The sequence below is a fragment of the Macaca fascicularis genome, chromosome 2 (genome assembly GCF_037993035.2).
Source record: "Macaca fascicularis isolate 582-1 chromosome 2, T2T-MFA8v1.1".
Taxonomy (NCBI): Eukaryota; Metazoa; Chordata; class Mammalia; order Primates; family Cercopithecidae; genus Macaca; species Macaca fascicularis.
The window spans coordinates 58,735,733-58,760,263 of NC_088376.1; the positions used below are offsets into that span (position 1 = coordinate 58,735,733).

At 41.3% G+C, this 24,531-nt stretch overlaps 1 protein-coding gene across 13 annotated transcripts in view; it reads right to left on the minus strand.

Annotated features, from left to right (window-relative positions):
* The window catches only part of C2H3orf33 (chromosome 2 C3orf33 homolog), a 58,645-nt gene extending 35,081 nt beyond the window's left edge, over positions 1-23,564 (minus strand). For 7 of the 13 annotated variants that reach the window (XR_012430810.1, XM_074031299.1, XM_074031301.1 and 4 more), the window contains exons 1-2: positions 23,435-23,564; positions 19,886-19,945 (exon numbers count right to left, since the gene is read on the minus strand). Coding sequence is in view for 12 of the 13 variants with exons in the window: in XM_074031299.1 (XP_073887400.1) it covers positions 19,886-19,945; positions 23,435-23,548 (174 nt within the window). In the remaining variant the exon portion in view is untranslated. Of the gene's footprint in view, positions 1-18,217; positions 18,658-19,885; positions 19,946-20,425; positions 21,466-22,833; positions 22,876-23,434 lie in introns of those variants that run through there. The other 6 variants (XM_074031298.1, XM_065540100.2, XM_074031302.1 and 3 more) reach the window with 4 other exon arrangements.
* Positions 23,565-24,531: the final 967 nt, after the last annotated feature.

The following is a 24,531-nucleotide window of genomic DNA, read 5'->3' on the forward strand; positions in this document are numbered from 1 at the left end:
CATGCCAATGCACTCCAGCCTGGGCAACAGAGCAAAACTCTGCCTCAAAAAAAAAAAAAAAAAAATCAAGATAAATTATTGAGTCTGTGGAACAGAAAGAAAAAAAGATTGAAGAAAAGTGAACAGGGCCTAAAGAATCTATAGAACACCTAAATGAACCAACACGTGTACCAGAGGAGTCCCAGAAGAAGAGAAAGAAGGGGGAAAGAGACTATTTGAAAAAAAAAAAAAAAAAACCACGACTGAAAACTTCCCGAGTTTGATGAAACAGACAGATACAAACATCCAAAAAGCTCAACAAGTCACATAAAAGGATCCTTAATAAGATTATCAGCAGATCTCTCATCAGAAACTTTGGAGGCTATAAGGTAGTGGACTGATATCTTCAAAATGCTAAAAGCAAAAAAACTATAAACCAAGAATATCATATCCAGCAAAACTGACCTTCAGAAGTGAAGAATTCAAGACATTTCCAGATAAATACAAGCTGAGAAAGTTTGTTACCACAGACTTGCCCTGCAAGAAATGCTAAAACGAGTGCTACATGTTGCAATGAAAGGACACTAGACAGTAACTTGAAGCCATATGAAGAAATAAAGATCTTGGTAAAAGTAAATACATGAGCAATTATAAACATAATATTATTGTAACAACAGTTTGTGACTCCACTTTTTGTTTCCTACATAATTTAAGAGACTACAGGTTGAGCATCCCTAATCCAAAAATCTGAAATCTGAACTACTTCAAAATCTGAAACTTTTTGAGTGCCAATCTAACACCAAAAGTGGAAAATTCCACACCTGAAAAATAGAAAAATCTGCCATTATTTGTTATTGTTCTTGTTTAACAGTCAATACAGGTATCCTGATGATGCTACTGTTCTGCTCAGTTAAATGTTTTTGGTCCCAAGCATCCTGGATAAGGATACTCAACCCATTCTACTTTTTTTGCTTCTTTGTTTTTGTTTTTTGAGGTAGAGTCTCGTTCTGTCACCCAGGCTGGAGTGCAATGGCACAGTCTCAGCTCACTGAAACCTCCGTCTCCTGGGTTCAAGCAGTTCTCCTGCCTCAGCCTCCCGAGTAGCTGGGATTACAGGCATATGCCAGCACATCCAGCTAATTTTTGTATTTTTAGTAGACACAGGTTTTTGCCATGTTGGCCAGGCTGGTCTTGAACTCCTGACCTCAGGTGATCCACCCACCTCAGCCACTCAAAGGGTTGGGGTTACAGGCATGAGCCACCGCACCCAGGAAACCTGTACTATGTTGTTGTTTTTTGTGTGTGTGTGCGTGTGTGTGCGACGGAGTGTTGCTCCGTCGCCCAGGCTGGAGTGCAGCGGCACGGTCTCGGCTCACTGAAATTTCTGCTTCCCGGGTTCAAGGAATTCTCTGCCTCAGCTTACCGAGTAGCTGGAACTATAGGCACACGCCGCCACTCCTGGCCAAGTTTTTGTATTTTAGTAGAGACGGGGTTTCACTGTGTTGCCCAGGCTGGTCTCAAACTCCTGAGCTCAGGCAATCTGCCCGCCTTGGCTTCCCAAAGTGCTAGCATTACAGGCATGAGCCACCTCACCCAGCCTGTACTACATTTTTAAGAGACAATAATTAGTTTAAAACTTAGTATTATTGTAACTTTGGTTTGTAAGTCCATATTTTGTTTTCTACATAATTTTAAAGACTCGGATATTTTTAAAATGATTAGTATATATTTCTCTTGGTTTTTGTTTTTTTTTTTGTTGTTTTTTTTTAAGACAGAGTTTCGCTCTTGTTGCTCAGGCTGGAGTGCAATGGCACAGTCTCCGCTCACCACAACCTCCACCTCCTGGGTTAAAGTGATTCTCCTGCCTCAGCCTCCCAAGTAGCCGGGATTATAGGCATGTGCCATCAGGCCCAGCTAATTTTGTATTTTTAGTAGAGACGGGTTTATTCATGTTGGTCAGGCTGGTCACGAACTCTCAACCTCAGGTGATCCTCCCGCCTCAGCCTCCCAAAGTGCTGGGATTATAGGCATAAGCCACTGCGCCTGGCCTAGTTTATGTTTTTTTATATCCACAATGTACAAAAATGCAATTTTGTGACATCTAGAACTGAAAGGAGTGGGAATGATGTTCAAAAGGAGTAGTTTTTGTATTTTATTGAGGTTAAGTTGGTATGAATTTAATTTAGAGTGTTATAAGTTTAGGATGTTAATGGTAACCTAGAACAAATAGTTACACAATACACAGAAAAGGAAATAATATAAAATTAAAATACTTTGGCCGGGCTGGTGGCTCACGTCTGCAATCCCAGCACTTTGGCAGGCCAAGGCAGATGGATCACTTGAGGCCAGGAGTTCGAGATCAGCCTGGCCAACATGGTGAAATCCTGTCTCTACTAATAAAACAAAAATTAGCCAGGCGTGGCAGTGAGTGCCTGTAATCCCACCTACTTGGGAGGCTGAGGCAGGAGAACCGCCTGAACCGGGAGGTGGAGGTTGCAGTGAGCCAAGATGGCACCATTGCACTCCAGCCTGGGCGAGAAAGACTCTCTCAAAAAAACAAAAATAAATAAATAAATAAATAAATAAATAAAATAAAATAAAATAAAATAAAATAAAGAAATTCTACAAAATACAAAAGAACACAGTAATGCAGGAAATGGGGGACAAAAAAACCTATAAGGCACACAGAAAACAGATGGCAAAATTACAGAAGTCCCTCCTTACCATTTAATTACTTTAAATGGTAATGAATTAAAATCTCCAATAAAAAGCGAGAGATCAGCATAATTTATTTAAAAATTATTCAACCATATGCAGTCTACAAGGGATACACTTTAAATCCAAATAAATAGGTTGAAAGTGAAAGGATAGAAAAAACTATTCCATGCAAATAATAACCAAACAAGATCAGGGGTACCTGAACCAATATCAGAAAAACTAGACTTTAAATCAAAAAAAGTTACAATAGAAAAAAAATAGGACATTATTTATTAATAAAATATTCAAAAAAGCAAGAAGGCATAATAATTATAAATATTTATGTACCAAATAACAGACCAGCAAAAATGGTAAGAGTTGAAGGAAGAAATAGATAATTTTGCAATAACAGATACAACACCCCACTCTCATAATGAATAGAACAGCCAGACAGAAGATAAGTAAGGAAAAAGAGGACTTAAATAATAAAATAAATCACTTAGATCTAACAAACATATAGAGTACTCTACCCAATGACAACAGAATATATATTATTCTCAAATGTACACGGAACATTCGCCAACACAGACCATTTGTTAGGCCACAAATTGAGTCTTAGTAAATTATAAAAGACAGATGTCATACAAAGTATCTTCTCTGAACACAACAGGATGAAGTTATAAATAAATAACAGAAGAAAAAATTTGCCCATCTGTGGAAATTAAATGCACTCAAACAGCCAATATATCAAAAAACAATCACAAGGAAAATTTATAAATGCTTAACTAAGAAAGAAGAAAAAGAAAGAAAAAGAAAAACAGGCCAGATGTAGTCGCTTATGCCTGTAATCCCAGCACTTTGGGAGGTATAGGTGGGAGATCACTTGAGCTCAGGAGTTTGAGACAATCCTGGGCAACATGCCAAAACCCTGTCTACTAAAAAAATACAAAACATTAGCTAGGTGTGGTGGCACACACCTGTAGTCCTAGCTACTCAGGAGGCTGAGGTGGGAGAATCGCCTGAGACAGAGAAGTCAATACTGCAGTGAGCCATGGTAGTGCCACTGCACTCCAGCCTGTCTCAGAAAGGAAAAGGGAAAGGACAGGAAAAAGAAAGGAAAAGGAAAGGAAAAAGGGAAGGCGAAAGGGAAGGGGAAGGGAAGGGAAAGAAAGGAAGAAGGAAAGATTGATCTCAAATCAAAAACCGAACTATATAATTTAAGGAAATGGGAGAGAATGCCAAACTAAACCCAAAGCTAGCAGAAGAAAGGAAATACTAAATATGAGAGTACAGACAGGAAAGAGAAAAAAAAAAAACAGAGAAAAATTAATGAAACCAAAAGTTGGTTCTTCAAAAAGAACAATAAAACTGACAAATCTTTAGCTAAACGGACTTAAAAAAGAGAGAAAGGACAAAAATTCCTAAGACGGAAATAAAAGAGGGGACATTAGTACAAATTCTACAGAAATGAAAAGAACTATAAAAGACTACTGTGAACCACTGTACACTAACAAATTGGATAACATAGAAGAAATGGATAAACTTGTAGAAACAAAAAACCAGGCCAGGAACAGAGTGGCTCACGTCTGTAATCCCAGCACTTTGGAAGGCTGAGGCAGGCGGATCATCTGAGGTCAGGAGTTTGAGACCAACCTGGCCAACATGGCAAAACCCCGTCTCTACTAAAAACACACAAAAATTAGCTGCACATGGTGGTGGGCACCTGTAATCCCAGCTACTTGGGAGGCTGAGGCAGGAGAATCACTTGAACCAGAGAGGCAGAGGTTGCAGTGAGCTGAGATCGTGCCACTGCACTCCAGTCTGGGCAACAGAGCAAGACTCTGTCTCCAAAAAAAAAAAAAAAAAACCTTCCAGGATGGAATCATGAAGAAAGTAAAAATCCAAGTAGGCCTAAAACTACTAAGGAAGTTAAATCATTAATCAAAAATCTCCCAACATAAGGAAGCCCTGGATCTGACAGCATCACTGGTCAATTCTACCACGGATTTAAAAGGGGACTAACACCAATCCTTCTCAAACTTTTCCCAAAAATTAAAGAGGAGAGAATACTTCTTAACTCAGTCTATAAGGCCAGTGTTACCCTGATACCAAAGCCAGACAAAGATACTGCAAGAAAACTATAGACCAATATCCATTATAAACATTGATGAAGAAATTCTCTACTAAATCACAGAAAAGCAAATTCAGCCACTCTTTTCTTTCTTGAAACAGGGTCTCACTCTGTTACCCACGCTGGAGTGTGGTGGCTTGATCACGGCTCACTGTAGCCTTCACCTGCTGGGCTCAATCGATCCTCCCACCTCAGCCTCCTGAGCAGCTGAGAGCACAGGTATGCTCCACTATGCACACTTAATTTTTTTTTTTTTTTTTTGAGACAGAGTCTCACTCTGTCACCCAGGCTGGAGTGCAGTGGCATGATCTGCCTCCCGGGTTCAAGCAATTCTCCTGCCTCAGCCTCCCAAGTAGCTGCAACAACAGGCACACATCACCATGCCTGGCTAAGTTTTTGTATTTTAGTAGAGATGGGGTTTCACTGTGTTGCCAAGGCTGGTCTTGAACTCCTGAGCTCAGGCAATCTGCCTGCCTCAGCCTCCCAAAGTGCTAGGATTACAGGCATGAGCCACTGTGCCCAGCCGTATGCCCAGCTAATTTGTTTTATCTATCTATTTATTTTTTTGTAGAGATGGGGGTCTGTTTATGTTACCCAAGCTGGTCTTGAACTCCTGGGTTCAAGTGATCCTCCCACCTCAGCCTCCCAAAGTGCTGGGATTACAAATTTAAGCCACCACACCCAGTCTTTCAGCCACATATTTAAAGGATTATACATTATAACCTAGTGGGATTTATTCCTGAAATGCAAGAATGATCCAACATATAAAAATCAACCAGTATAATACACTGCATTAATATAATAAATTACAAAAACACATGGTTACCTCAACTGATATAGAAAAAAACCTTTGTTATCCTTCATGATAACACTTAACAAACTAAGAATGGAAGGCAATTACTTCAACATACTAAGGTCACATATAAAAAAACCATATTCAGCTGGGTGCGGTGGCTCACGCCTGTAATCCTAGCACTTTGGGAGGTCAAGGCAGGTGGATCATGAGGTCAAGAGATCGAGACCATCCTGGCCAACGTGGTGAAACCCTGTCTCTACTAAAAATACAAAAATTAGCCGGGCGTGGTGGCACATGCCTATAATCTCAGCTACTCAGGAAGCTGAGGCAGGAGAATCGCTTGAACCCAGGACGCGGAGGTTGCAGTGAGCTGAGATCGCAGCCACGGCATTCCAGCCTGGGCAACAGAGTGAAACTCCATCAAAAAAAGAAAAGAAAAAAGAAAAAACCATAGTGAACATTATACTCAATGATCAAAAACTGAAAGCTTTTCCTCTAAGATCAGGAACAAGTCCAGGATGTCCATTCTCACCACTTCTATTCAACAGAGTATTACTGAATGTCTTAGCCAGAGCACATAGACAAGAGAAAAAATAAAAGGCATCTAAAATAGAATAGAAAAATTTAAACACCTCTGTTCACAGATTTTATGATCTTATATGTAGAAAACTCTTTAGAAAAACTATTAGAACACACAAATTCAACCAAGTAAAAGAATACAAAGTCAACACACAAAAACCAGTTGCATTTCTAACATTAACAACAAACAATCTGAAAAGGACATTATGAAAGCAATTCCATTTATAATAGCATCACAAAGAATAAAATAATTAGGAATTAACCAAGACAGTGAAAAATGCATACAATAAAACTACAAAACATTGCTAAAAGAAATTAGAGAAGACATAAATGAAAAGACATCCCATGTTTATGGACTGGAAAACTTAATATTGTTTAAATGTCAATATTACACAAAGTTTATCTATAGATTCAATACAATCCCTATCAAAATCCCAATGACCTTTTTTTTTTTCCCAGAACTAGGAAAATCCATTCTCAAATTCATGTGGAATCACAAGGGATCTCACATAGCCAAAATAATTTTGAGAAAGAAGAACAAAATTAGAAGACTCACACTTTCTGATTTCAAAACATATTTAGAAGCTACAGTAATCAAAACAGGGTAGTACTGGCATAAAGATAGACATACAGATCAATGGAACAGAGAGGCCAGGAATAAATGCTCACATATACAATTAAACGATTTTCAACAAGGGTGTCAACACCACTCAATGGGGAAAAGACAGGCTTTTCAAAAATGGTGCTGGGAGGCCGGGCCTATAATCCCAGCACTTTGGGAGGCCAAGCTGGGTGGATCACTTGAGACCAGGAGTTTGACACCAGCCTGGCCAACACAGTGAAACCCCATCTGTATCAAAAAATACAAACATCAGCCGAATGTAGTGGCACATGCCTGTAGTCCCAGCTACTAGGGAGGCTGAGGCATGAGAATCACTTGAACCCGGGAGACAGAGGTTGCAATGAGCCGAGATCACACAACCGCACTCCAGTCTGGGTGACAGAGTGAAACTCTGCCTCAAAGAAAAAAAAAAATGGTGCTGGGAAAACTGAATATTCACATGCCAAAAAAAAAAAAAAAAAAAAAAAAAAAAAAAAAAAGTTGGGCCCTTATCTAGCCCTATATAAAAAAAATAACTTGATAGAGCAAAGACCTAACCTCAAGAGCTAAAACTATAAAACTCTTTAGAAAAAAATATAGGGCAAAAGCTTCATGACAGTGGATTTGCCCATGATTTCTTGGCTGTGACACCAAAGGCACAGGCAACAATAAAAAAAGAAAAATAGGGCAGAGAAAAATGGCTGAATCATGGATCATCCCCCCCACAGGAATACCAAATTGAACAACGATCCACACAAGAAAGTACCTTCATAAGAACCAAAAATCAGGTGAGCAATCACAGTACCTGGTTTTAATTTCATGACACTGAAGAGAATAGAAAAGACAGTCTTGAACTGCTGATGCCACCCCTCCCCCATTCCTTTGCAGCAACTGCGTGGCAAGGAGAGAGAATCTATGCACTCAGAGGAGGGGAGAGTACATTGATTATGGGATTTTGCGTTAAAACTCAGAGCTGCCTGTTACAGCAGAAAGCAACACCAGACAACACTGAGCCGAGGCCCATAGAGGAAGTATTTAGACCAGTCCTAGCCAGAAGAGAATCATCCATGCCAGCAGTCAGAACCTGAGGTCCTTCAAGCCTCACCACCACGGGATAATGTACTCTGGGCTCCTAAATAAACTTGAAAGGCAGTCTAGACCACAAGGCCTGCAATTCCTAGGCAAATCCTGGTGCCATGTTGGCTCGAAGCCAGAGAACTTGGGGAACACATGACCCAGTGAGACACCAATGAGGGTGGCCAAGTGAATACTTGTGCCGCACCTCTCTCCTAACCCCAGGTAGCACGGCTCACAGCTCCAGGAGAGATTCCTTCCTTCTACCTGAGAATAGGAAAAGGAAGAGTAAACAGAATTCTGTCTTGCAACTTGGAAACCAGCTCAGCTACAGCAGGATAAAAAAAAAACCAGGCAGAGGATGAAGACTCCCATTCCAGGCCCTAGCTCATAGAGGACATTTCTAGATATGCCCTGGGCCACAAAGCAACCCACTGCCTTGAAGAGAAGAACCCAGTCCTGGCAGGATTCATCACTGGCTGACTCAAGAGCCCTTGGGACCTGAATAACCAACAGCAATACTCAGGCAACACGCGCTACGGGCCTTGGGTAAGACTGAGAGACGCACTGACTTCAGGTGTGACTCAGCACACCTGTGATGGCCGTGGTGAGGCACTCCTTCTACTTGAGAAAAGGAGGGGGAAGACTAAGGGGACACTGTTATGCAGCTTAGGTATCAGCTTTGCCACAGTGGAGTAAAGCACCCCATGGCCTCTTGGGGTCCCCAAGTCCAGGCTTAGGCTCTTGGATACCATTTCTGGATCTGCCCTGGGCCAGTGGGGAGCCCACTTCCCTGATGGGAGAGTCCCTGTACCGGCAACATTCACTGCAAGCTGACTGAAGAAACCTCAGTCCTTGAATGAATATCAGTGGTAGCCAGGCAGTATTTGCCGCAGGCCTGGGATGGTGGGGGCCCCAGGGAGAGACTCTTCTGCTTGTGGAAAGGGGAGGGAAGCGTGGGAAGGACTGTATTGTGGCTTGGGTCCCAGCCCAGCCACAGAAGCATATAGCAGCACCAGGTAGATTTTGAAGATTTACTAGTCCAGGCCCTGGCTCCCAGATGACATCTCTGGACCTACCTGAGACTGGGAGAACTCACCACTCGAAGGGAAGGACACAAGCCTGGTTGGCTTCACCACCTACTGATTCCGGAGCCCTAGGGTCTTCAGTAAACATAGGTAGTAACAAGGCAGCAGTTACCATGGGCCCTGGGAGAGACCCAGTGCTGTGCTGGCTTCAGGTCTGACCAAGTGCAATCCCTGTAGTGGTGGCCACAAGGGTGATTGTGTCACCCCTCCTCCAGCTCCAGGCACCTCGACACACAGACAGAGAGATTCCACTTGTTTGGGAGAAAGAAAAGGGAAAAACAAGAGTCTCTGCCTGGTAATCCAGAGAATTTTTGCAGATCTTATCCAAGACGGTACATCTATTAGACTGTAAGAGCCACAGTGTTACAGGGCTTGGGATGCCCCCTAATACAAATATGGCTGCAGTGACCAAAAACTTAGATGACAACACCCAAGTGCATTCAAATACCTGGAAATCCTTCCAAAGAAGGACAGGTCCACACAAATCCAGACTGTGAAGACTATAATAAATACCAAAATCTTCAATGCCCAGACATCAATATCCATAAGCATCAAGAATATACATGAAAACGTGACCTCACCAAAAAGAACTAAATAAGGTACCAGTCACCAATCCTGCAGAGACAGAGATATGTGACCTTTTGAACAGAAAATTCAAAATATCTGTTTTGAGGAAACCTAACAAAATTCAAGACAACACAGTGAAAGAATTCAAAATCCTATCAGAGAAATTTAACAAAGAGATAGAAACAGTCAAAAAGAATCAAGCAGAAACTCTGGAGCTGAAAAATGCAATTGACATATTGAAGAATGCATCAGAGTCTCTAAACAGCAGAATTGATCAAGCAGAAGAAAGAATTAGCAAGCCTGAAGACAGGCTATTTGAAAATACACAGTCAGAGGAGAAAAAATTTAAAAAGAATCAAACACTCTTACAAGATCTAGAAAATAGCCTCAAAGGAGCTAATCTAAGAGTTATTGGCCTTGAAAAAGAGGCAGAGAGATAGGGGTAGAAAGTTTATTCAAAGGGATAATAACAGAGAACATCCAAAACCTAGAGAAAGATACTGATATTCAAGTACAAGAAGGAACACCAAGCAGATTTAACCAAAAGAAGATCACCACAACACAGTTAATAATCAAATTCCTAAAGGTCAAGGATAAAAACAATGCTAAAAGCAGCAAGAGAAAAGAAACAAATAGCACACAATGGTGCTCCAGTACATCTGGCAGCAGACTTTTCAGTGAAATCCTTACAAGCCAGGAGAGAGTGATATGGCATAAACTGCTGAAGAAAAGAAAATATGTATGTGGCAAAAAAAAAAAAAAAAAAAAAAAAAAACTGCAATTACTTTTGCACCAACCTAACAAAGTAGTATAGCCAGTCAAACACAAGAGAGAAATAAAGACTCCTAGACAAACAAAAGCCAGGGGACTTCCTCAACATCAGACATGTCCTACAAGAAATGCTAAAGTGAGTTCTTCAATCTGATGAAAAAAAAAAAAAGGATGTTAATGAGCAATAAGAAATCACCTGAAGGTACAAAACTCACTGGTAATAGAAAATACAAAGAAAAATACAGAATATTATAACACTGTAATTGTGGTATGTAAACTACTGTATCTTGAGTAGAAAGGCCAGGCACAGTGGCTCACACCTGTAATCTCAGCACTTTAGGAGGCCGAAGAAGGCAGATAACTGAAGGTTAGGGGTTCAAGACCAGCCTGGCCAACATAGTGAAACCCCATCTCTACTAAAAATACAAAAATTAGCATGGTGGCGCACGCCTATAGTCCCAGCTACTTGGGAGGCTGAGGCAGGAGAATCTCTTGAACCCAAGAGGCAGAGTTTGCAGTGAGCCGAGATCGCGCCCCTGCACTCCAGCCTGGGAGACAGACTGAGAGACTCTGACTCAAAAAAAAAAAAAAAAAAAAAAACAAAAAAAGCTAAAACAGCTTTTCTAGACAGACGTATAATAATATATAAATAGAGAGACATAAAGTTTAAAAGTCAAAGTATAGAGTTATTAAATTTGTCTTTGCTTCATTGTTAGCTTGCTTGTTGTTGTTTTTGTTGTTTTTGAGACAGTCTCACTCAGTCTGGCCCAGGCTGGAGCGCAGTAGTGCGATCTCGGCTCACTGCAGCATCTGCCTCCTGGGTTCAAGTGATTCTCCTGTCTCAGCCTCCCAAGTTGCTGGGATTACTGCTGTGCCCCATCATACCTAGCTAATTTTGTATTTTTAGTAGAGACAGAATTTCACCATGTTGGCCAGTCTGGTCTCAAACTCCTGACCTCAGGTGATCCACCTGCCTCGGCTTCCCAAAGTGCTGGGATTATAGGCGTGAGCCACCGCACCCGGCCTAGTTTGCTTGTTTATGCAATCAGTATTGTCATCAATTTAAAATAACAGGTGAGGGCCGGGCGCGGTGGCTCAAGCCTGTAATCCCAGCACTTTGGGAGGCCAAGACGGGCGGATCACGAGGTCAGGAGATCAAGACCATCCTGGCTAACACGGTGAAACCCCGTCTCTACTAAAAAATACAAAAAACTAGCCGGGCGAGGTGGCGGGCGCCTGTAGTCCCAGCTACTTGGGAGGCCGAGGCAGGAGAATGGCGTGAACCCGGGAGGCGGAGCTTGCAGTGAGCCGAGATCCGGCCACTGCACTCCAGCCTGGGCGACAGAGCAAGACTCCGTCTCAAAAAAATAAAATAAAATAAAATAAAATAACAGGTGATAAGATATTATTTGCAAGCCTCAGGGTAACCTCCAATCAAAGAACATATAACTGATATACAAAAAATAAAAAGCAAAAAATTGAAACACATCACAAGAGAAAATCATCTTTAGTAAAAGGAAGATGAGAAGGATGGAAAGAAGGAAGAGAAGACCACAAAACAAACAAACAAAAAAAATTTTTAATGACAGGAGTAAGTCCTTACTTATCAATAACATTGTAAATGAACTAAACTCTCCAAAAGACATAGAGTAGCTAAATGGATTAAAAAAACAAAACCCAACAATCTTTTGCCTACAAGAAACATACTTCTCTTAATAAAGATACACATAGATTGAAAATAAAGAAATAGAAAGATATTCCATGCAAATAGAAACTACAAAAGAGCAGCAGTAGCTATATTTATGGCAGATTTACAGACAAAATAGATTTAAGATAAAATAGATTTCAAGACAAAAATTATAAAAAGAGACAACGAAGGTCATTATATAATGACAAAGGGGTCAATTCAGCAAGAGGATACAACAATTATAAACATATATGCAGCCAACACTGGAGCACCAAGATATAGAGTGCAATTAATATTAGAGCTAGAGCTAAAGAGAGAGGTCCCAATATAATAATAGCTGGAGACGTCAACACCCCACTTTCATCTTCCAGACAGAAAATCAACAAATAAACATCGAACTTAATCTGCACTGTAGACCAAATGGACGTAGGATATTCATAGAACATTTCATCCAATGGCTGAAGAATATACATTCTTCTCCTTAAAGCACTTTATAGTACTTATAGCGTTCTCAAGGATAGACCATGTTAGGTCAAAAAACAAATCTTAAAAAATTTCAAGCCAAGTGTGGCGGCTCACGCCTGTAATCCCAGCACTTTGGGAGGCCAAGGCAGGCAGACCACCTGAGTTTGGGAATTCAAGACCAGCCTGGCCAACATGGCGAACCCTGTTTCTACCAAAAATACAAAAATTAGCCAGACGTGGTGGTGCATGCCTGTAATCCCAGCTAATCAGGAGGCTGAGGCAGGAGAATTGATTGAACCCAGGAGGTGGAAGTTGGAGTGAGCCGAGATCGCGCCACTGCACTCCAGCCTGGGCAACAGAGCAAGACTCCATCTCAACAAACGAATAAAAATAAAAATTTCAAAAAAATCAAAATTATATCAAACATCTTCTCTGACTACAATGGAATACAACTAGAAATCAATAACAAGAGGAATCTTGGAAACTATACAAACACGTGGAAATTAAACAATGTGGTCCTGAATGACCAATGAGACAACAAAAAAATTAAGAAAGAAATTTAAAAATGTATTGAATCAAATGGTAATGAAGGCCGGGCACGGTGGCTCACACCTGTAATTCCAGCACTTTGGGAGGCCAAGGTGGGCAGACTACCTGAGTTCAGGAATTCAAGACCAGCCTGGCCAACATGGTGAAACCCTGTCTCTACTAAAAATATAAAAATTAGCTAGATGTGGTGGTACACTCCTGTAATCCCAGCTAATCAGGAGGCTGAGGCAGGAGAATTGCTTGAACCCAGAAGGCGGAAGTGGCAGTGAGCCAAGATCGTGCCACTGTACTCCAGCCTGGGCAACACAGCAAGACTCCATCTAAAAAAAAAAAAAAAAGATAATGAAAACACAACATATCAACACCCATGGGATACAGCAAAAGCAGTATTAAAAGGAAATTTTATAGCTATAAGCACCTACAAAAAAGTAGAAAAATAAACAATGATCTGTTTAAAAGAACTAGAAAAGCAAGAGCAAACCAAACCCCAAATTAGTAGAAGAAAAGAAATAATAAAGATCAGAGCAAAAATAAATGAAATTACAATGGAGGAATACAAAAGATTAGGGATATGAAAAGTTGGTTTTTTGAAAAGATAAACAAAGCCAACAACCCTTTAGCCAGACTAAGAAAAAAAGAGAAGAGACTCAAATAAATAAAATCAGAAATGAAAAAGGAGACATTACAACCAATACCACAAAAATTCAAAAAATTATTAGAGGCTACTATGAACAAGTATATGCCAATAAGTTGGAAAACCTAGAAGAAATAGATAATTCCTAGACATGTACAACCTACCAATATTGTAACATGAAGAAATCCAAAACCTGAACAGATCAATAACAAGTAATGAAAACAAAGCCCTAATAAAAAGTAATGATATCAAAGCTGTAATAAAAACTGCCAGCAATGAAAAGCCCAGGACTCAATGACTTCATTGCTGAATTTTACCATACGTTTAAGAAAAAAATAAATACCAATCCTACTCAAACGATTCAAAAAATAGAGGAAGAGGGAATACTTCCACACTCATTCTACAAGGTCAGTATTACCCTGATACCAAAACCAGACAAAGACACATCAAAAAAGAAAACTATAAGTCAATATCCCTGATGAACATTAATGCAAAAATCCCCAAAGAAATACCTGCAAATCAAATTCAACAACATATTAAAAAGATCATTCATCTTTGACCAAGTGGGATTTATCCCAGGAATGCAAGGATGGTTCAACATACATAAATCAATCAATGTGATACATCATATTGACAAAATGAAGGACAGGCCTGGCACGGTGGCCCATGCCTGTAATCCCAGTACTTTGAGAGGCCAAGGCAGGCAGGTCACCTGAAGTCAGGAGTTCGAGACTAGCCTGGTCAACACGGGAAAACCCCGCCTCTACTAAAAATACAAAAATTAGCCAGGCATAATGGCAAGTGCCTGTAATTCCAGCTACTTGGGAGGCTGAAGAGGAGAATTGCTTGAATCTGGGAGGTGGAGGTTGCAGTAGCTGAGATCACACCACTGCTCTCCAGCCTGGGTGACAGAGAGAGACTCCATCTCAAAGAAAAGACAAAAACCATACAAACATGAACATTTCAATAGATGCTAAAAAAAGTATTGGATAAAATCAACATTCCTTCATGATTAAACTCTCACAAAATGCTACAGAAGGAACATACATCAACACAATAAAAGCTATATACAACAGACTCACAGCCCTAGTATCATATTGAATGGGGAAAAACTGAAAGCCTTTCCTCCGTGATCTAGAATATGACAAGGATGCCCACTCACCACTGTTATTCAATATAGTACTAGAAGTCCTAGCTAGAGCACTCAGACAAGAGAAAGAAATTAAGAGCATCTGAATTGGAAAAAAAGAAGTCAAATTTTTCTTGTTTGCAAATGATATGATCCTGTATTTGAAAAAATCTAAAGACTCCACCAAAAGACTATTGAAACTGATAAACAAATTCAGTACAGTTGCAGGATACAATATCAATATATAAGTCTGGCATTTCTATATGCCAACAGTGAACAATATGAAAAAGAAATCAAGAAATTAATCCCATTTACAATATCTGGAAATAAAATTAAATACCTAGGAATTAATTTACCCAAAGAAGTGAAAGATTTCTACAATGAAAACTGTAATACACTGGCTGGGCACGGTGGCTCACGTCTGTAATCCCAGCACTTTGGGAGGCCAAGGTGGGCAGATCACTTGAGACCAGGAGTTCAAGACCAGCCTGGCCAATATGGTGAAACCCTGTCTCTACTAAAAATACAAAACTTAGCCAGGTGTGGTGGCGCAGGCTTGTAATCCCAGCTACTTGGGAGGTTGAGGCATGAGAATCACTTGAACCCAGGAGGTGGAGGTTTCAGTGAGCCAAGATTGTACCACTGTACTCCAGCCTGAGTGACAGGGTGAGACTCTGTCTCAAAGGAAAAAAAAAAAAAAAAAAAAAAAAGCTATAAAACACCAATGAAATAAATTGAAAAGGGTATAAACAATGAGAAAATTTTCCATGTTCATGGATGGATTGGAAGAATCAATATTGTTAAAATGCCCTTATTACCCAAAGCAAGCTACAGATTCAATGCAATCCCTATCAAAATACCAATGGCATTCTTCACAGAAACAGAAAAACAATCCTCAAATTTACATGGAGCCACAAAAGACCCAGAATATAATGAACAAAACTGGAACAATCACATTACTTGACTTCAAATTATAAGAGCTATAGTAACTAAAATGGCATGGTACTGGCATAAAAACAGACACATAGACCAATGGAACAGAATTGAGAACCCAGAAACAAATCCATACATCTACACTGAACTCATTTTCAACAAAGGGCCAAGAACATAAATTGGAGAAAGGGTAGTCTCTTTGATAGATGGTGCTGGGAATACTGAATGTCCATATGCAAAAGAATGAAGCTAGACCTCTCTCTCTCATCATATACAAAAATAAAATCAAAATGCATTAAAGACTTAAATCTAAGACCTCAAACTATAACTCTACTACAAGAAAACATTGGGGAAACTCTCCAGGACACTGGACTGAGCAAAGATTTCTTGAAAAATACCCTGTAAGCACAGGCAACCAAAGAAAAAACAGACAAATGGGATAACATCAAATTAAAAAGCTTCTGCACCTCAAAGGAAACAATAACCAAAGTGAAGAGACAACCCACAGAACGGGAGAAAATATATGCAAACTATCCATCTGACAAGGAATTAATAACCAGATTATATAAAGAGCTCAAGCAACTCTACAGGAAAAAAAAAATCTAACAATCCCATTTAAAAATGGTCGTGAGATATGAATAGGCATTTCTCAAAAGAAGACATACCAATGGCAAACAGGTATATGAAAAGGTGCTCAACATCACTGATCACCAGAGAAATGAAAATCAAAATTACAATAGGATATCATCTCACCCCAATTAAAATGGCTTTTATCCAAAAGATAGGCAATAACAAATGCTGGCAAGGATGAAAAGGAAACCCTCGTACACTGTTGGTGAAAATGTAAATTGTTACAACCGTTACGGAGAACAGTTTGGAGGCTCCTCAAAAAACTAAAAATAGAAGTACCATATGATCCAGCAATTCCACTGTTAGATATATATCAAAAGAAAGGAAATCAGTATATCACAGAGATACCTTTAATCCCGTGCTTATCGCAGCACTATTCACAATAGCCACGATTTGGAAGCAACCTAAGTGTCCATCACCAGATGAATGGATAAAGAAAATGTGGGCTGGGTGCAGTGGATCATGTCTCTAATCCCAGCACTTTGGGAGGCCAAGGCAGGCAGATCACTTGAGTGCAGGAGCTGGAGATCAGCCTGGGTAACATCTCCAAAAAGTACAAAATTTAGCCAGGCATGCTGGTTCACACCTGTGGTCCCAGCTACTCAGGAGGCTGACATGGGAGGATCACTTGAGCCCTGAAGATCGAGGCTGCAATGAGTCATGATCACACTACTGCACTCAACCTGGGTGACAGAGTGAGACCTTGTCTCAAAAAAGAAAAGAGAAAATATGGTACATATACATGGTAGAATACTATTCAGCCTTAAATAGAACTGTTGTTTGCAACACCATGGATAGAATGGAGGTCATCATGTTAAGTGAAGTAAGCCAAGCAGAGAAAGACAACCTTTGCATTGTTCTTACTTATTTGAGGGAACTAAAAAATGTAAAAATTGAATTCATGGAGACGGAGAGTAGAATAATGGTCACTAGAACCTGGGAAGGGTAGCTGGGCATGAGCAAGAAGTGGGGTTGGTTAATGAGTATGACCATGTAATTAAATAGAATGAATAAGATCTAGTATTTGGTAGCACAACAGGGTAACTACAGTCAACAATAATTTATCGTACATTTTTAAATAACTAAAAGAGCATAATTGGATTGTTTGCAACACAAAAAAAGAATAAATGCTTGAGGTGATGAATATCCTATTTACTCTCATGTGATTATTGTGGACTGTATGCCTGTATCAAAATATCTCATGTACCTCATGAATATATACACCTAGTATGTACCCACAAAAATTAAAATGAAAAAAGGAAAAAGCAGACAAATTGGACTTCATAGAAATTAAAAACTTGCACATCAATGAGCACTGTCAACAGAGATTAGAAAAAGTAAACACACAGGTGGGGTGCAGTGGCTCATGTCTGTAATCCCAGCACTTTGGGAGGCTAAGATGGGAGAACTGCTTGAGGACAAGAGTTCAAGACCAGCCTGGGCAGCACAGAGAGATGCCATTGCTACAGAAAAATTAAAAATTAGCCAGGCATGGTGGCAGGTGCCTTTAGTCCTAGCTACTCAGGAAGCTGAGACAGGAGGATCACTTGAGGCCAAGAGGTTGAGGCTGCAGTGAGCCATGATCATGCTGGTGTGCTCTAGCCTGGTCAACAGAGTGAGACCTTGTCTCCAAAAAAAAAAAAAAAAAAAAAAAAAAAAAGGCAACATACAGAATGGATGTGAGAAAAAATTTGCAAATCATTTATCTAATTAGGGACTCAGAATGTAGAGAACTCCTAAAATTCAACAACAACAAAAAAACAAACAACCCCATTCAAAAAGGGGCAAAAGAACTGAATAGACATTTATACAAAAAACACATATGAAAGGTCAATAACCACATGAAAAGATGCTCAATATCACTAATCATTAGAGAAATGCAAATCAAAACAACAATGAGATACTACCTCAAGCCCATTAGGATAACTACTAACAAAAAAACAGAAAATAATAATTGTTGGTAAGGATATGGTGAAATTGAAACTCTTGTGCATTGTTAGTGGTAATATAAAATAGTATAGCCACTGTAAAAAACAGTATAGCAGTTACTCAAAAAATTAAAAATAGGCCAGGTGCAGTGGCTCACGCCTGTTATCCCAGCACCTTGGGAGGCCGAGGCAGGTGGATCACTTGAGATCAAGAGTTCGAGACCAGCCTGACCAACATGGTAAAACTCTGTCTCTACCAAAAATACAAAACAATTAGTCAGGTGTGGTGGCAGGCGCCTGTAATCCCAGCTCCTCGGGAGGCTGAGGCAGGAGAATCGCTTGAACCCGGGAGGCAGAGGTTACAGTGAGCTGAGATCACACCACTTCACTCCTTCCTGGGCAACAGAGTGAGACTCTGCCTAAAAAAAAAAAAAAAAATTAAAAACACAATGACCATCTAATCCACTTCTGGGTATGTAACTGAAACTCAAAATAACTGAAAGCAGGATCTCGAAGAGATATTTATACATTCATATTCATAGCAGCATTATTCACGACAGCTCAAACATGGAAGCAACCGAAGTGTCCATCAACAAATGAACAGAGAAGCAAAATGTAATATACACTTACAATGGGATATTGTCCATCTTAAAAAGGACAAAAATTATGATATATGCAATAGCGTGGATGAATTTTAGTAATACCAGGCTAAGTGAAAAAAAGCCAGTCACAAAAGAATACAATATGATGCCACTTATATGAGGTATCTGGAATGGTCAAAATCATAGAGACAGAAATGGAATGATGGGTACCAGGGGATGAAGGGAAAAGGAAGTTGGAGTTACTGTTTTTTTGTTTTGTTTTGTTGTTTGAGACAGAGTTTCACTCTTGTTGCCCAGGCTGGAGTGCAGTGACACAGTTTCAGCTCACTGCAGCCTCTGCTCCCGGGTTCAAGTTATTCTCCTGCCTCAGTCTCCTGAGTAGCTGGGATTACAGGCACCTGCCACCACACCTGGCTAATTGTTCGTATTTTTAGTAGAGACAGGGTTTCATCATGTTGGCCAGGTTGGTCTCGAACTCCTGACCTCAGGTGATCCACCCGCCTCAGCCTCCCGAAGTGCTGGGATTACAGGCATAAGCCACCGCACCGTCCCCTGGAGTTGTTTAATGGGCATGGAAAAAATATTATGTCTATTATGCTACCAATAAAACATTATTGAAAAAGCTAAGACAATGTGCTAACTGGAAGCATAAATTATTGAGTGCTAAGGGACATAATCCAACTGTGGTCTAAATCAAAAAGCACCACACACACACACAAAAAACACTTTTAAGATATTCTACAGTGTTTAAAATGCAAATATAGTGATTATAACAGTCTAGCAAACTAAATCCTTTTCAGATTCCTTTTTAAGCACAAAAAAAAAGTGATTATGGAAATAAAGACCATGCAATTACTTTCTGTAAAATCCTGTGGATGTGTTAGGTTTAAACCAACACCTTAAAATATGTTCACTGTTCTAAAATACTATTTAAAAGCTACTAATACGAGTAACAATATGATACACTGTTTGAGATAAAAATTGTCTGAAATGGGAATAAACTACCTACCGCTTGTTGTAAAGTCTTTTTCATTTTTTAACTTACCAGTCGAATGCTTCTTAGAAGTAACATTATTCCAACTATGGCCATTCCAGTGCTGATGTTCTACAGAAAGAGATTTAAGGGTTAACCCTCACTAATTATTATTCACAATAATGAAAGCACTAATTAGAAAGTGGAAAAAAAGAGGACTGTGCTCTCTATATCTAATTGTACAAACAATGTATGTCCTTCAAATAAAGGCCCACTTCTTCAAAAACCGCCCACTCATTCATTAATCTTTCCTTCTTTTAACTTTTATAGTACTCAAATCCTTTCCCAAACTGGCACACAGAGAAATTTATATATATGTAAACATATACACACACATATACACACCAACCCATCCCGATACACACATACATATATGTATATAGTATTGGATTGTTCTCTACTGATATTATTTAACTATCAGTACCATGAATAGATTAGCTGGTCTAGTACTTCCTATACAGTACCCATAGTAATTAGTATAACCTTGCATCCATGGTAGGAATTTAAGTATTTGGTAGAAAATGTTATCACTAAAACCTTAAAATACAGTACCTTGGCAGATGTGGGTAAATGGCTGGGAAATACTCAGTGATGTTTTTAAAGTGTTTCATTTAAACTAGGGTAGGCCTAAAGAAGTTAATGAAAAATTAAGAATCCTGCAACTCTCTCAAAAACAGAGATAATCTAACACACTTTCCTTCAATCAATACAATTAGGTATATAAGAAATGAGATTGGCCGGGCGCGGTAGCTCAAGCCTGTAATCCCAGCACTTTGGGAGGCCGAGACAGGCGGATCACGAGGTCAGGAGATCGAGACTATCCTGGCTAACCCGGTGAAACCCCGTCTCTACTAAAAAATACAAAAAACTAGCCGGGCGAGGTGGTGGGCGCCTGTAGTCCCAGCTATTCGCGAGGCTGAGGCAGGAGAATGGTGTAAACCCGGGAGGCGGAGCTTGCAGTGAGCTGAAATCCTCCATCTCAAAAAAAAAAAAAAAAAAAAAAGAAATGAGATTGAGGCCAGGTGCGGTACCTCACACCTGCAGTCCCAGCACTTGGGGAGGCTGAGGCTGGTGGATCACTTGAGGCCAGGAGTTTGAGACCAGCCTGGCCAACATGGTGAAACCTCATCTGTACTAAAAATACAAAAAACTAGCCGGATGTGGTAGCACACATCTGTAATTCCAGCCACTCAGGAGGCTAAGGCACGAGAATTGCTAGAACCCAGGAGGTGGAGGTTGCAGTGAGCCGAGATTGTGCCACTGCACTCCAGCCTGGGCGACAGAGCCAGACTCTGTCTCAAAATAAAAAAGAGGCTGGGCGCGGTGGCTCATGCTTGTAATCCCAGCATTTTGGGAGGCCGAGGTGGGCGGATCACCTGAGGTCAGGAGTTCGAGACCAGCCTGGCCAACATGGCGAAACCCCATCTCTACTAAAAATTAAAAAATTAGCCGGGCATGGTGGCAGGCACCTGTAATCCCAGCTACTCAGGAGGCTGAGGCAGGAGAATCGCTGGAACCCAGGAGGCAGAGGTTGCAGTGAGCCAAGATCGCACCATTGCACTCCAGCCTGGTGGACAAGTGTGAGACTTCGTCTAAAAAGAAAAAGAAAAAGAAAAAAAATGAGATTGAAAAAATGCACAAAGGTACATACGCTGGGTTCTATGACCGGATTATTTGTAATATTATAACCATGTTCTAATTTAAACAACTTCCTCCCATAATCCTTCTGAAGTCATTTTTTAATTTGAAATAACCCATGCATCTATTGCTGCTTAACTGGAAGAAATGAGTTTTCACCAATTAACACATATATTATTTACCATTCGATGATGCCACAAATATTTATCTAGCACTTACTAAGTGACAGGCATTACTCTAAGAACTAAGGCTACAATGGTGAGTGAAAACAGGCATGGCTTTGGACTTTGTGCTGCTTGGCTGCAGAGCATTTGCAAAGTTATCTTACTCAACTTTTCAGTATTATTTTTTAAAGGTAATGATTCCTTCTGAAAACATTTTCTTCACTTGGCTTCTAGAACACCAGGCTGTCCTGACTTTCTTACCACCTCACTGTCTGCTTCCTCTTGGTCTTTGCTGACTTTCTCTTTACTCCCCAGATTCTCAATGTGATAATCCCCCAAATTCTAGGGCTTCTTCAGTAGCTTTTCTCACTTGCTCTGAGATGTTACTCAAGTCCACAGCTTTAAATGCTACTTAAGGTTTATGCAGGTCATTCCCAGTGTTCTATGTCAGGTTCTGATCTCCCTTCAACACCAGACTCCATATCCAGTTGCCAAGAACAGCATCTACAATTCTGCTTAGAAGTCTAATAACCATCTTCAAGTTTGCACATCTCCATGTACATGTCCAAAAAGTTATCTAGATTTTCCCCAACAAATCATTTACTCCAACTCCTTCTCCTTATCAGCAACTATTACCAGCCTCCTTAGACCTCTTTCTTTGTACCTCACACCCAAACAATTCATATCACCACAATTCTGTGTCTTAGCCACAACTCTCTCTCGCCTGGTGGCCAAAATGTCCCCCTCTTGCTTCAACTCCAGAGGCTTAGTGCTTCAGGAAAAAAAAAAAAAAAAAAGGCAGGGCACCAGTGGCTGATGCCTATAATCCCAGTGCTTTGGGAGGCTGAGGCGGGCAGATCCCTTGAGGCCAGGAGTTCAAGGCCAGCCTGGACAACACAGGGAGACCTTGTCTCTACAAACAAAAAACAAATTAGCCTGGTGTGGTGACAAGTGCCTTGTAGCCCCAGTTACTCGGGAGCCTGAAGTGGGAGGATTGCTTAAGCACAGGGAGTGGAGGCTGCAATGAGACATAATGGTGCCACTGCACTCCAGGCGTGACAAGAGTGAGGCTCTGTCTCAAAAAAAAGAAATCTATTCGGGAGGCTGAGGTGGGAGATCACTTGAGGCCAGGAGTTGGAGGCCACCCGGGCAACATACCAAGATTCCCAGTCTCTAATTCTAAAAGAAAGTAGTCGATGGGGGTAGCGCACGCCTGTGGTTCCAGCTACTTGGGAGGCTGAAGTGGGAGGATTTTTTCAGCCCAGGAGGTGGAGCGGCAGCAGTGAGCTATGATCGTGCCACTGCACTCCAGCTTGGGCCAGAGAGGAATACCCCGTCCCTAAAAAAATAAAATTAAAAATAAATAAAAATTAGAAATGCTCTCTCCAAAGGTGTACAGGACTTCCCTGCTCTTCCTCGGTCTCCTCTCTGGGCTCTCCCCAAACGCTCTAATGGAACAAGTGGCATCCCGGAGCTGGGCTGCGTCTCACCCTTTGAGGTGCCCGCCCCCCACAGCCCAGCAAGGATCCTGCACAGTCCTTGCAATAATGAGGCCGAACTGGCCCCCTGGCCCGCCCCCGGCCCTCTGCAGCCCTGCACGCACTACACTCGCGATGTCGGCCTCTCGAGCTCACTCCCCCGCAGTTTTCTGTAGCTCCCCGGCCCCGGCGGGATCCACGCCTGAGGCCTCACGTTCTTCTCAGGGTCGCTCGGTGCCGCCCCGCGCCCACCGCCCGCCCAGACCGCGTGGCTGCAGTACCCGGACTAGGCGCAGGTGGTCGTCTGCCCACTGCGAGATCCGAGCCACGACGTTGGGCTCCATTCCGTCCCTGTCGGGAGACTGGGAGCCTGAGGCCGCGGGCTGCCCCGCCATGTTCCCGGCCTCCTGCGAGCGGGCCCTGCGCTCCTCCGGCTGGCGGCAGGGGGCGCCGCGCACCTCGGGAAGGCGGCGGGGTCCCCTGCCCCGCCGACCGGGGTGGCCCCGCGACCTGCAGTCGCCAGTGGGCGGGCCTCAGATATCAGATGTCTTAACAGTGCCTCAACCGCTTTTATGCAGGGTGATTCCACGATGCAGGCGATCTCTGAACGGCACTGCAGGGGTTGAAGCATTCCCGACCAAGCTAGTAGGGTGATTTTCAATTGGTGACTTTAATTCACCCTGCTGCAGTGTGGTTTCCGCAGGTGCCACACAAGGAAGGAAATTGAAGTAATTCATTCCTTCCACCTGCTCCCAAACAAAAACATGCATTTTTTTAACCAAATACGGCCTGTCCTTGAAACCTATGCATATTTCTTATATTCGAATTGTGGTTTAAAGTTTTAAGAGCTGCTCTGAAAGCCTAATATCACATGCTGTAAATGTTTGAGCTGTTAGAAAACAATAGTAATATATTTTAAATAAAAAAAAATTAGAAACAGAGCAGTGCAAATAATATGGTAACATTTGTGTAATAAAAATACATATTGAGGCCGGGTGTGGTGGCTTATGCCTGTAATACCAACACTTTGGGAGGCCGAAGCGGGCGAATTACTTGAGGTCAGGGGTTTGAGACCAGCCTGGCCAACATGGCGAAATTCCGTCTGTACTAAAAATACAAAAATTAGCCGAACGTGGTGGTACTCACCTATAATCCCAGCTACTCAAGAAGCTGAGGCAAGAGAATCGCCTGAACCTGGGAAGCGGAGGTTGCAGTGAGCCAAGATTATGCCACTACACTCCAGCCTGGGTAACAGAGCGAGACTCCATATTAAATAAATAAATAAATACTAAATACTATACAAGAAACTAGTAACAGTGACTACCCCTGGGAGAGGGATTGCAGGTAGGAAAGGGCAAGAAGTTTCACAGTCTGCCAA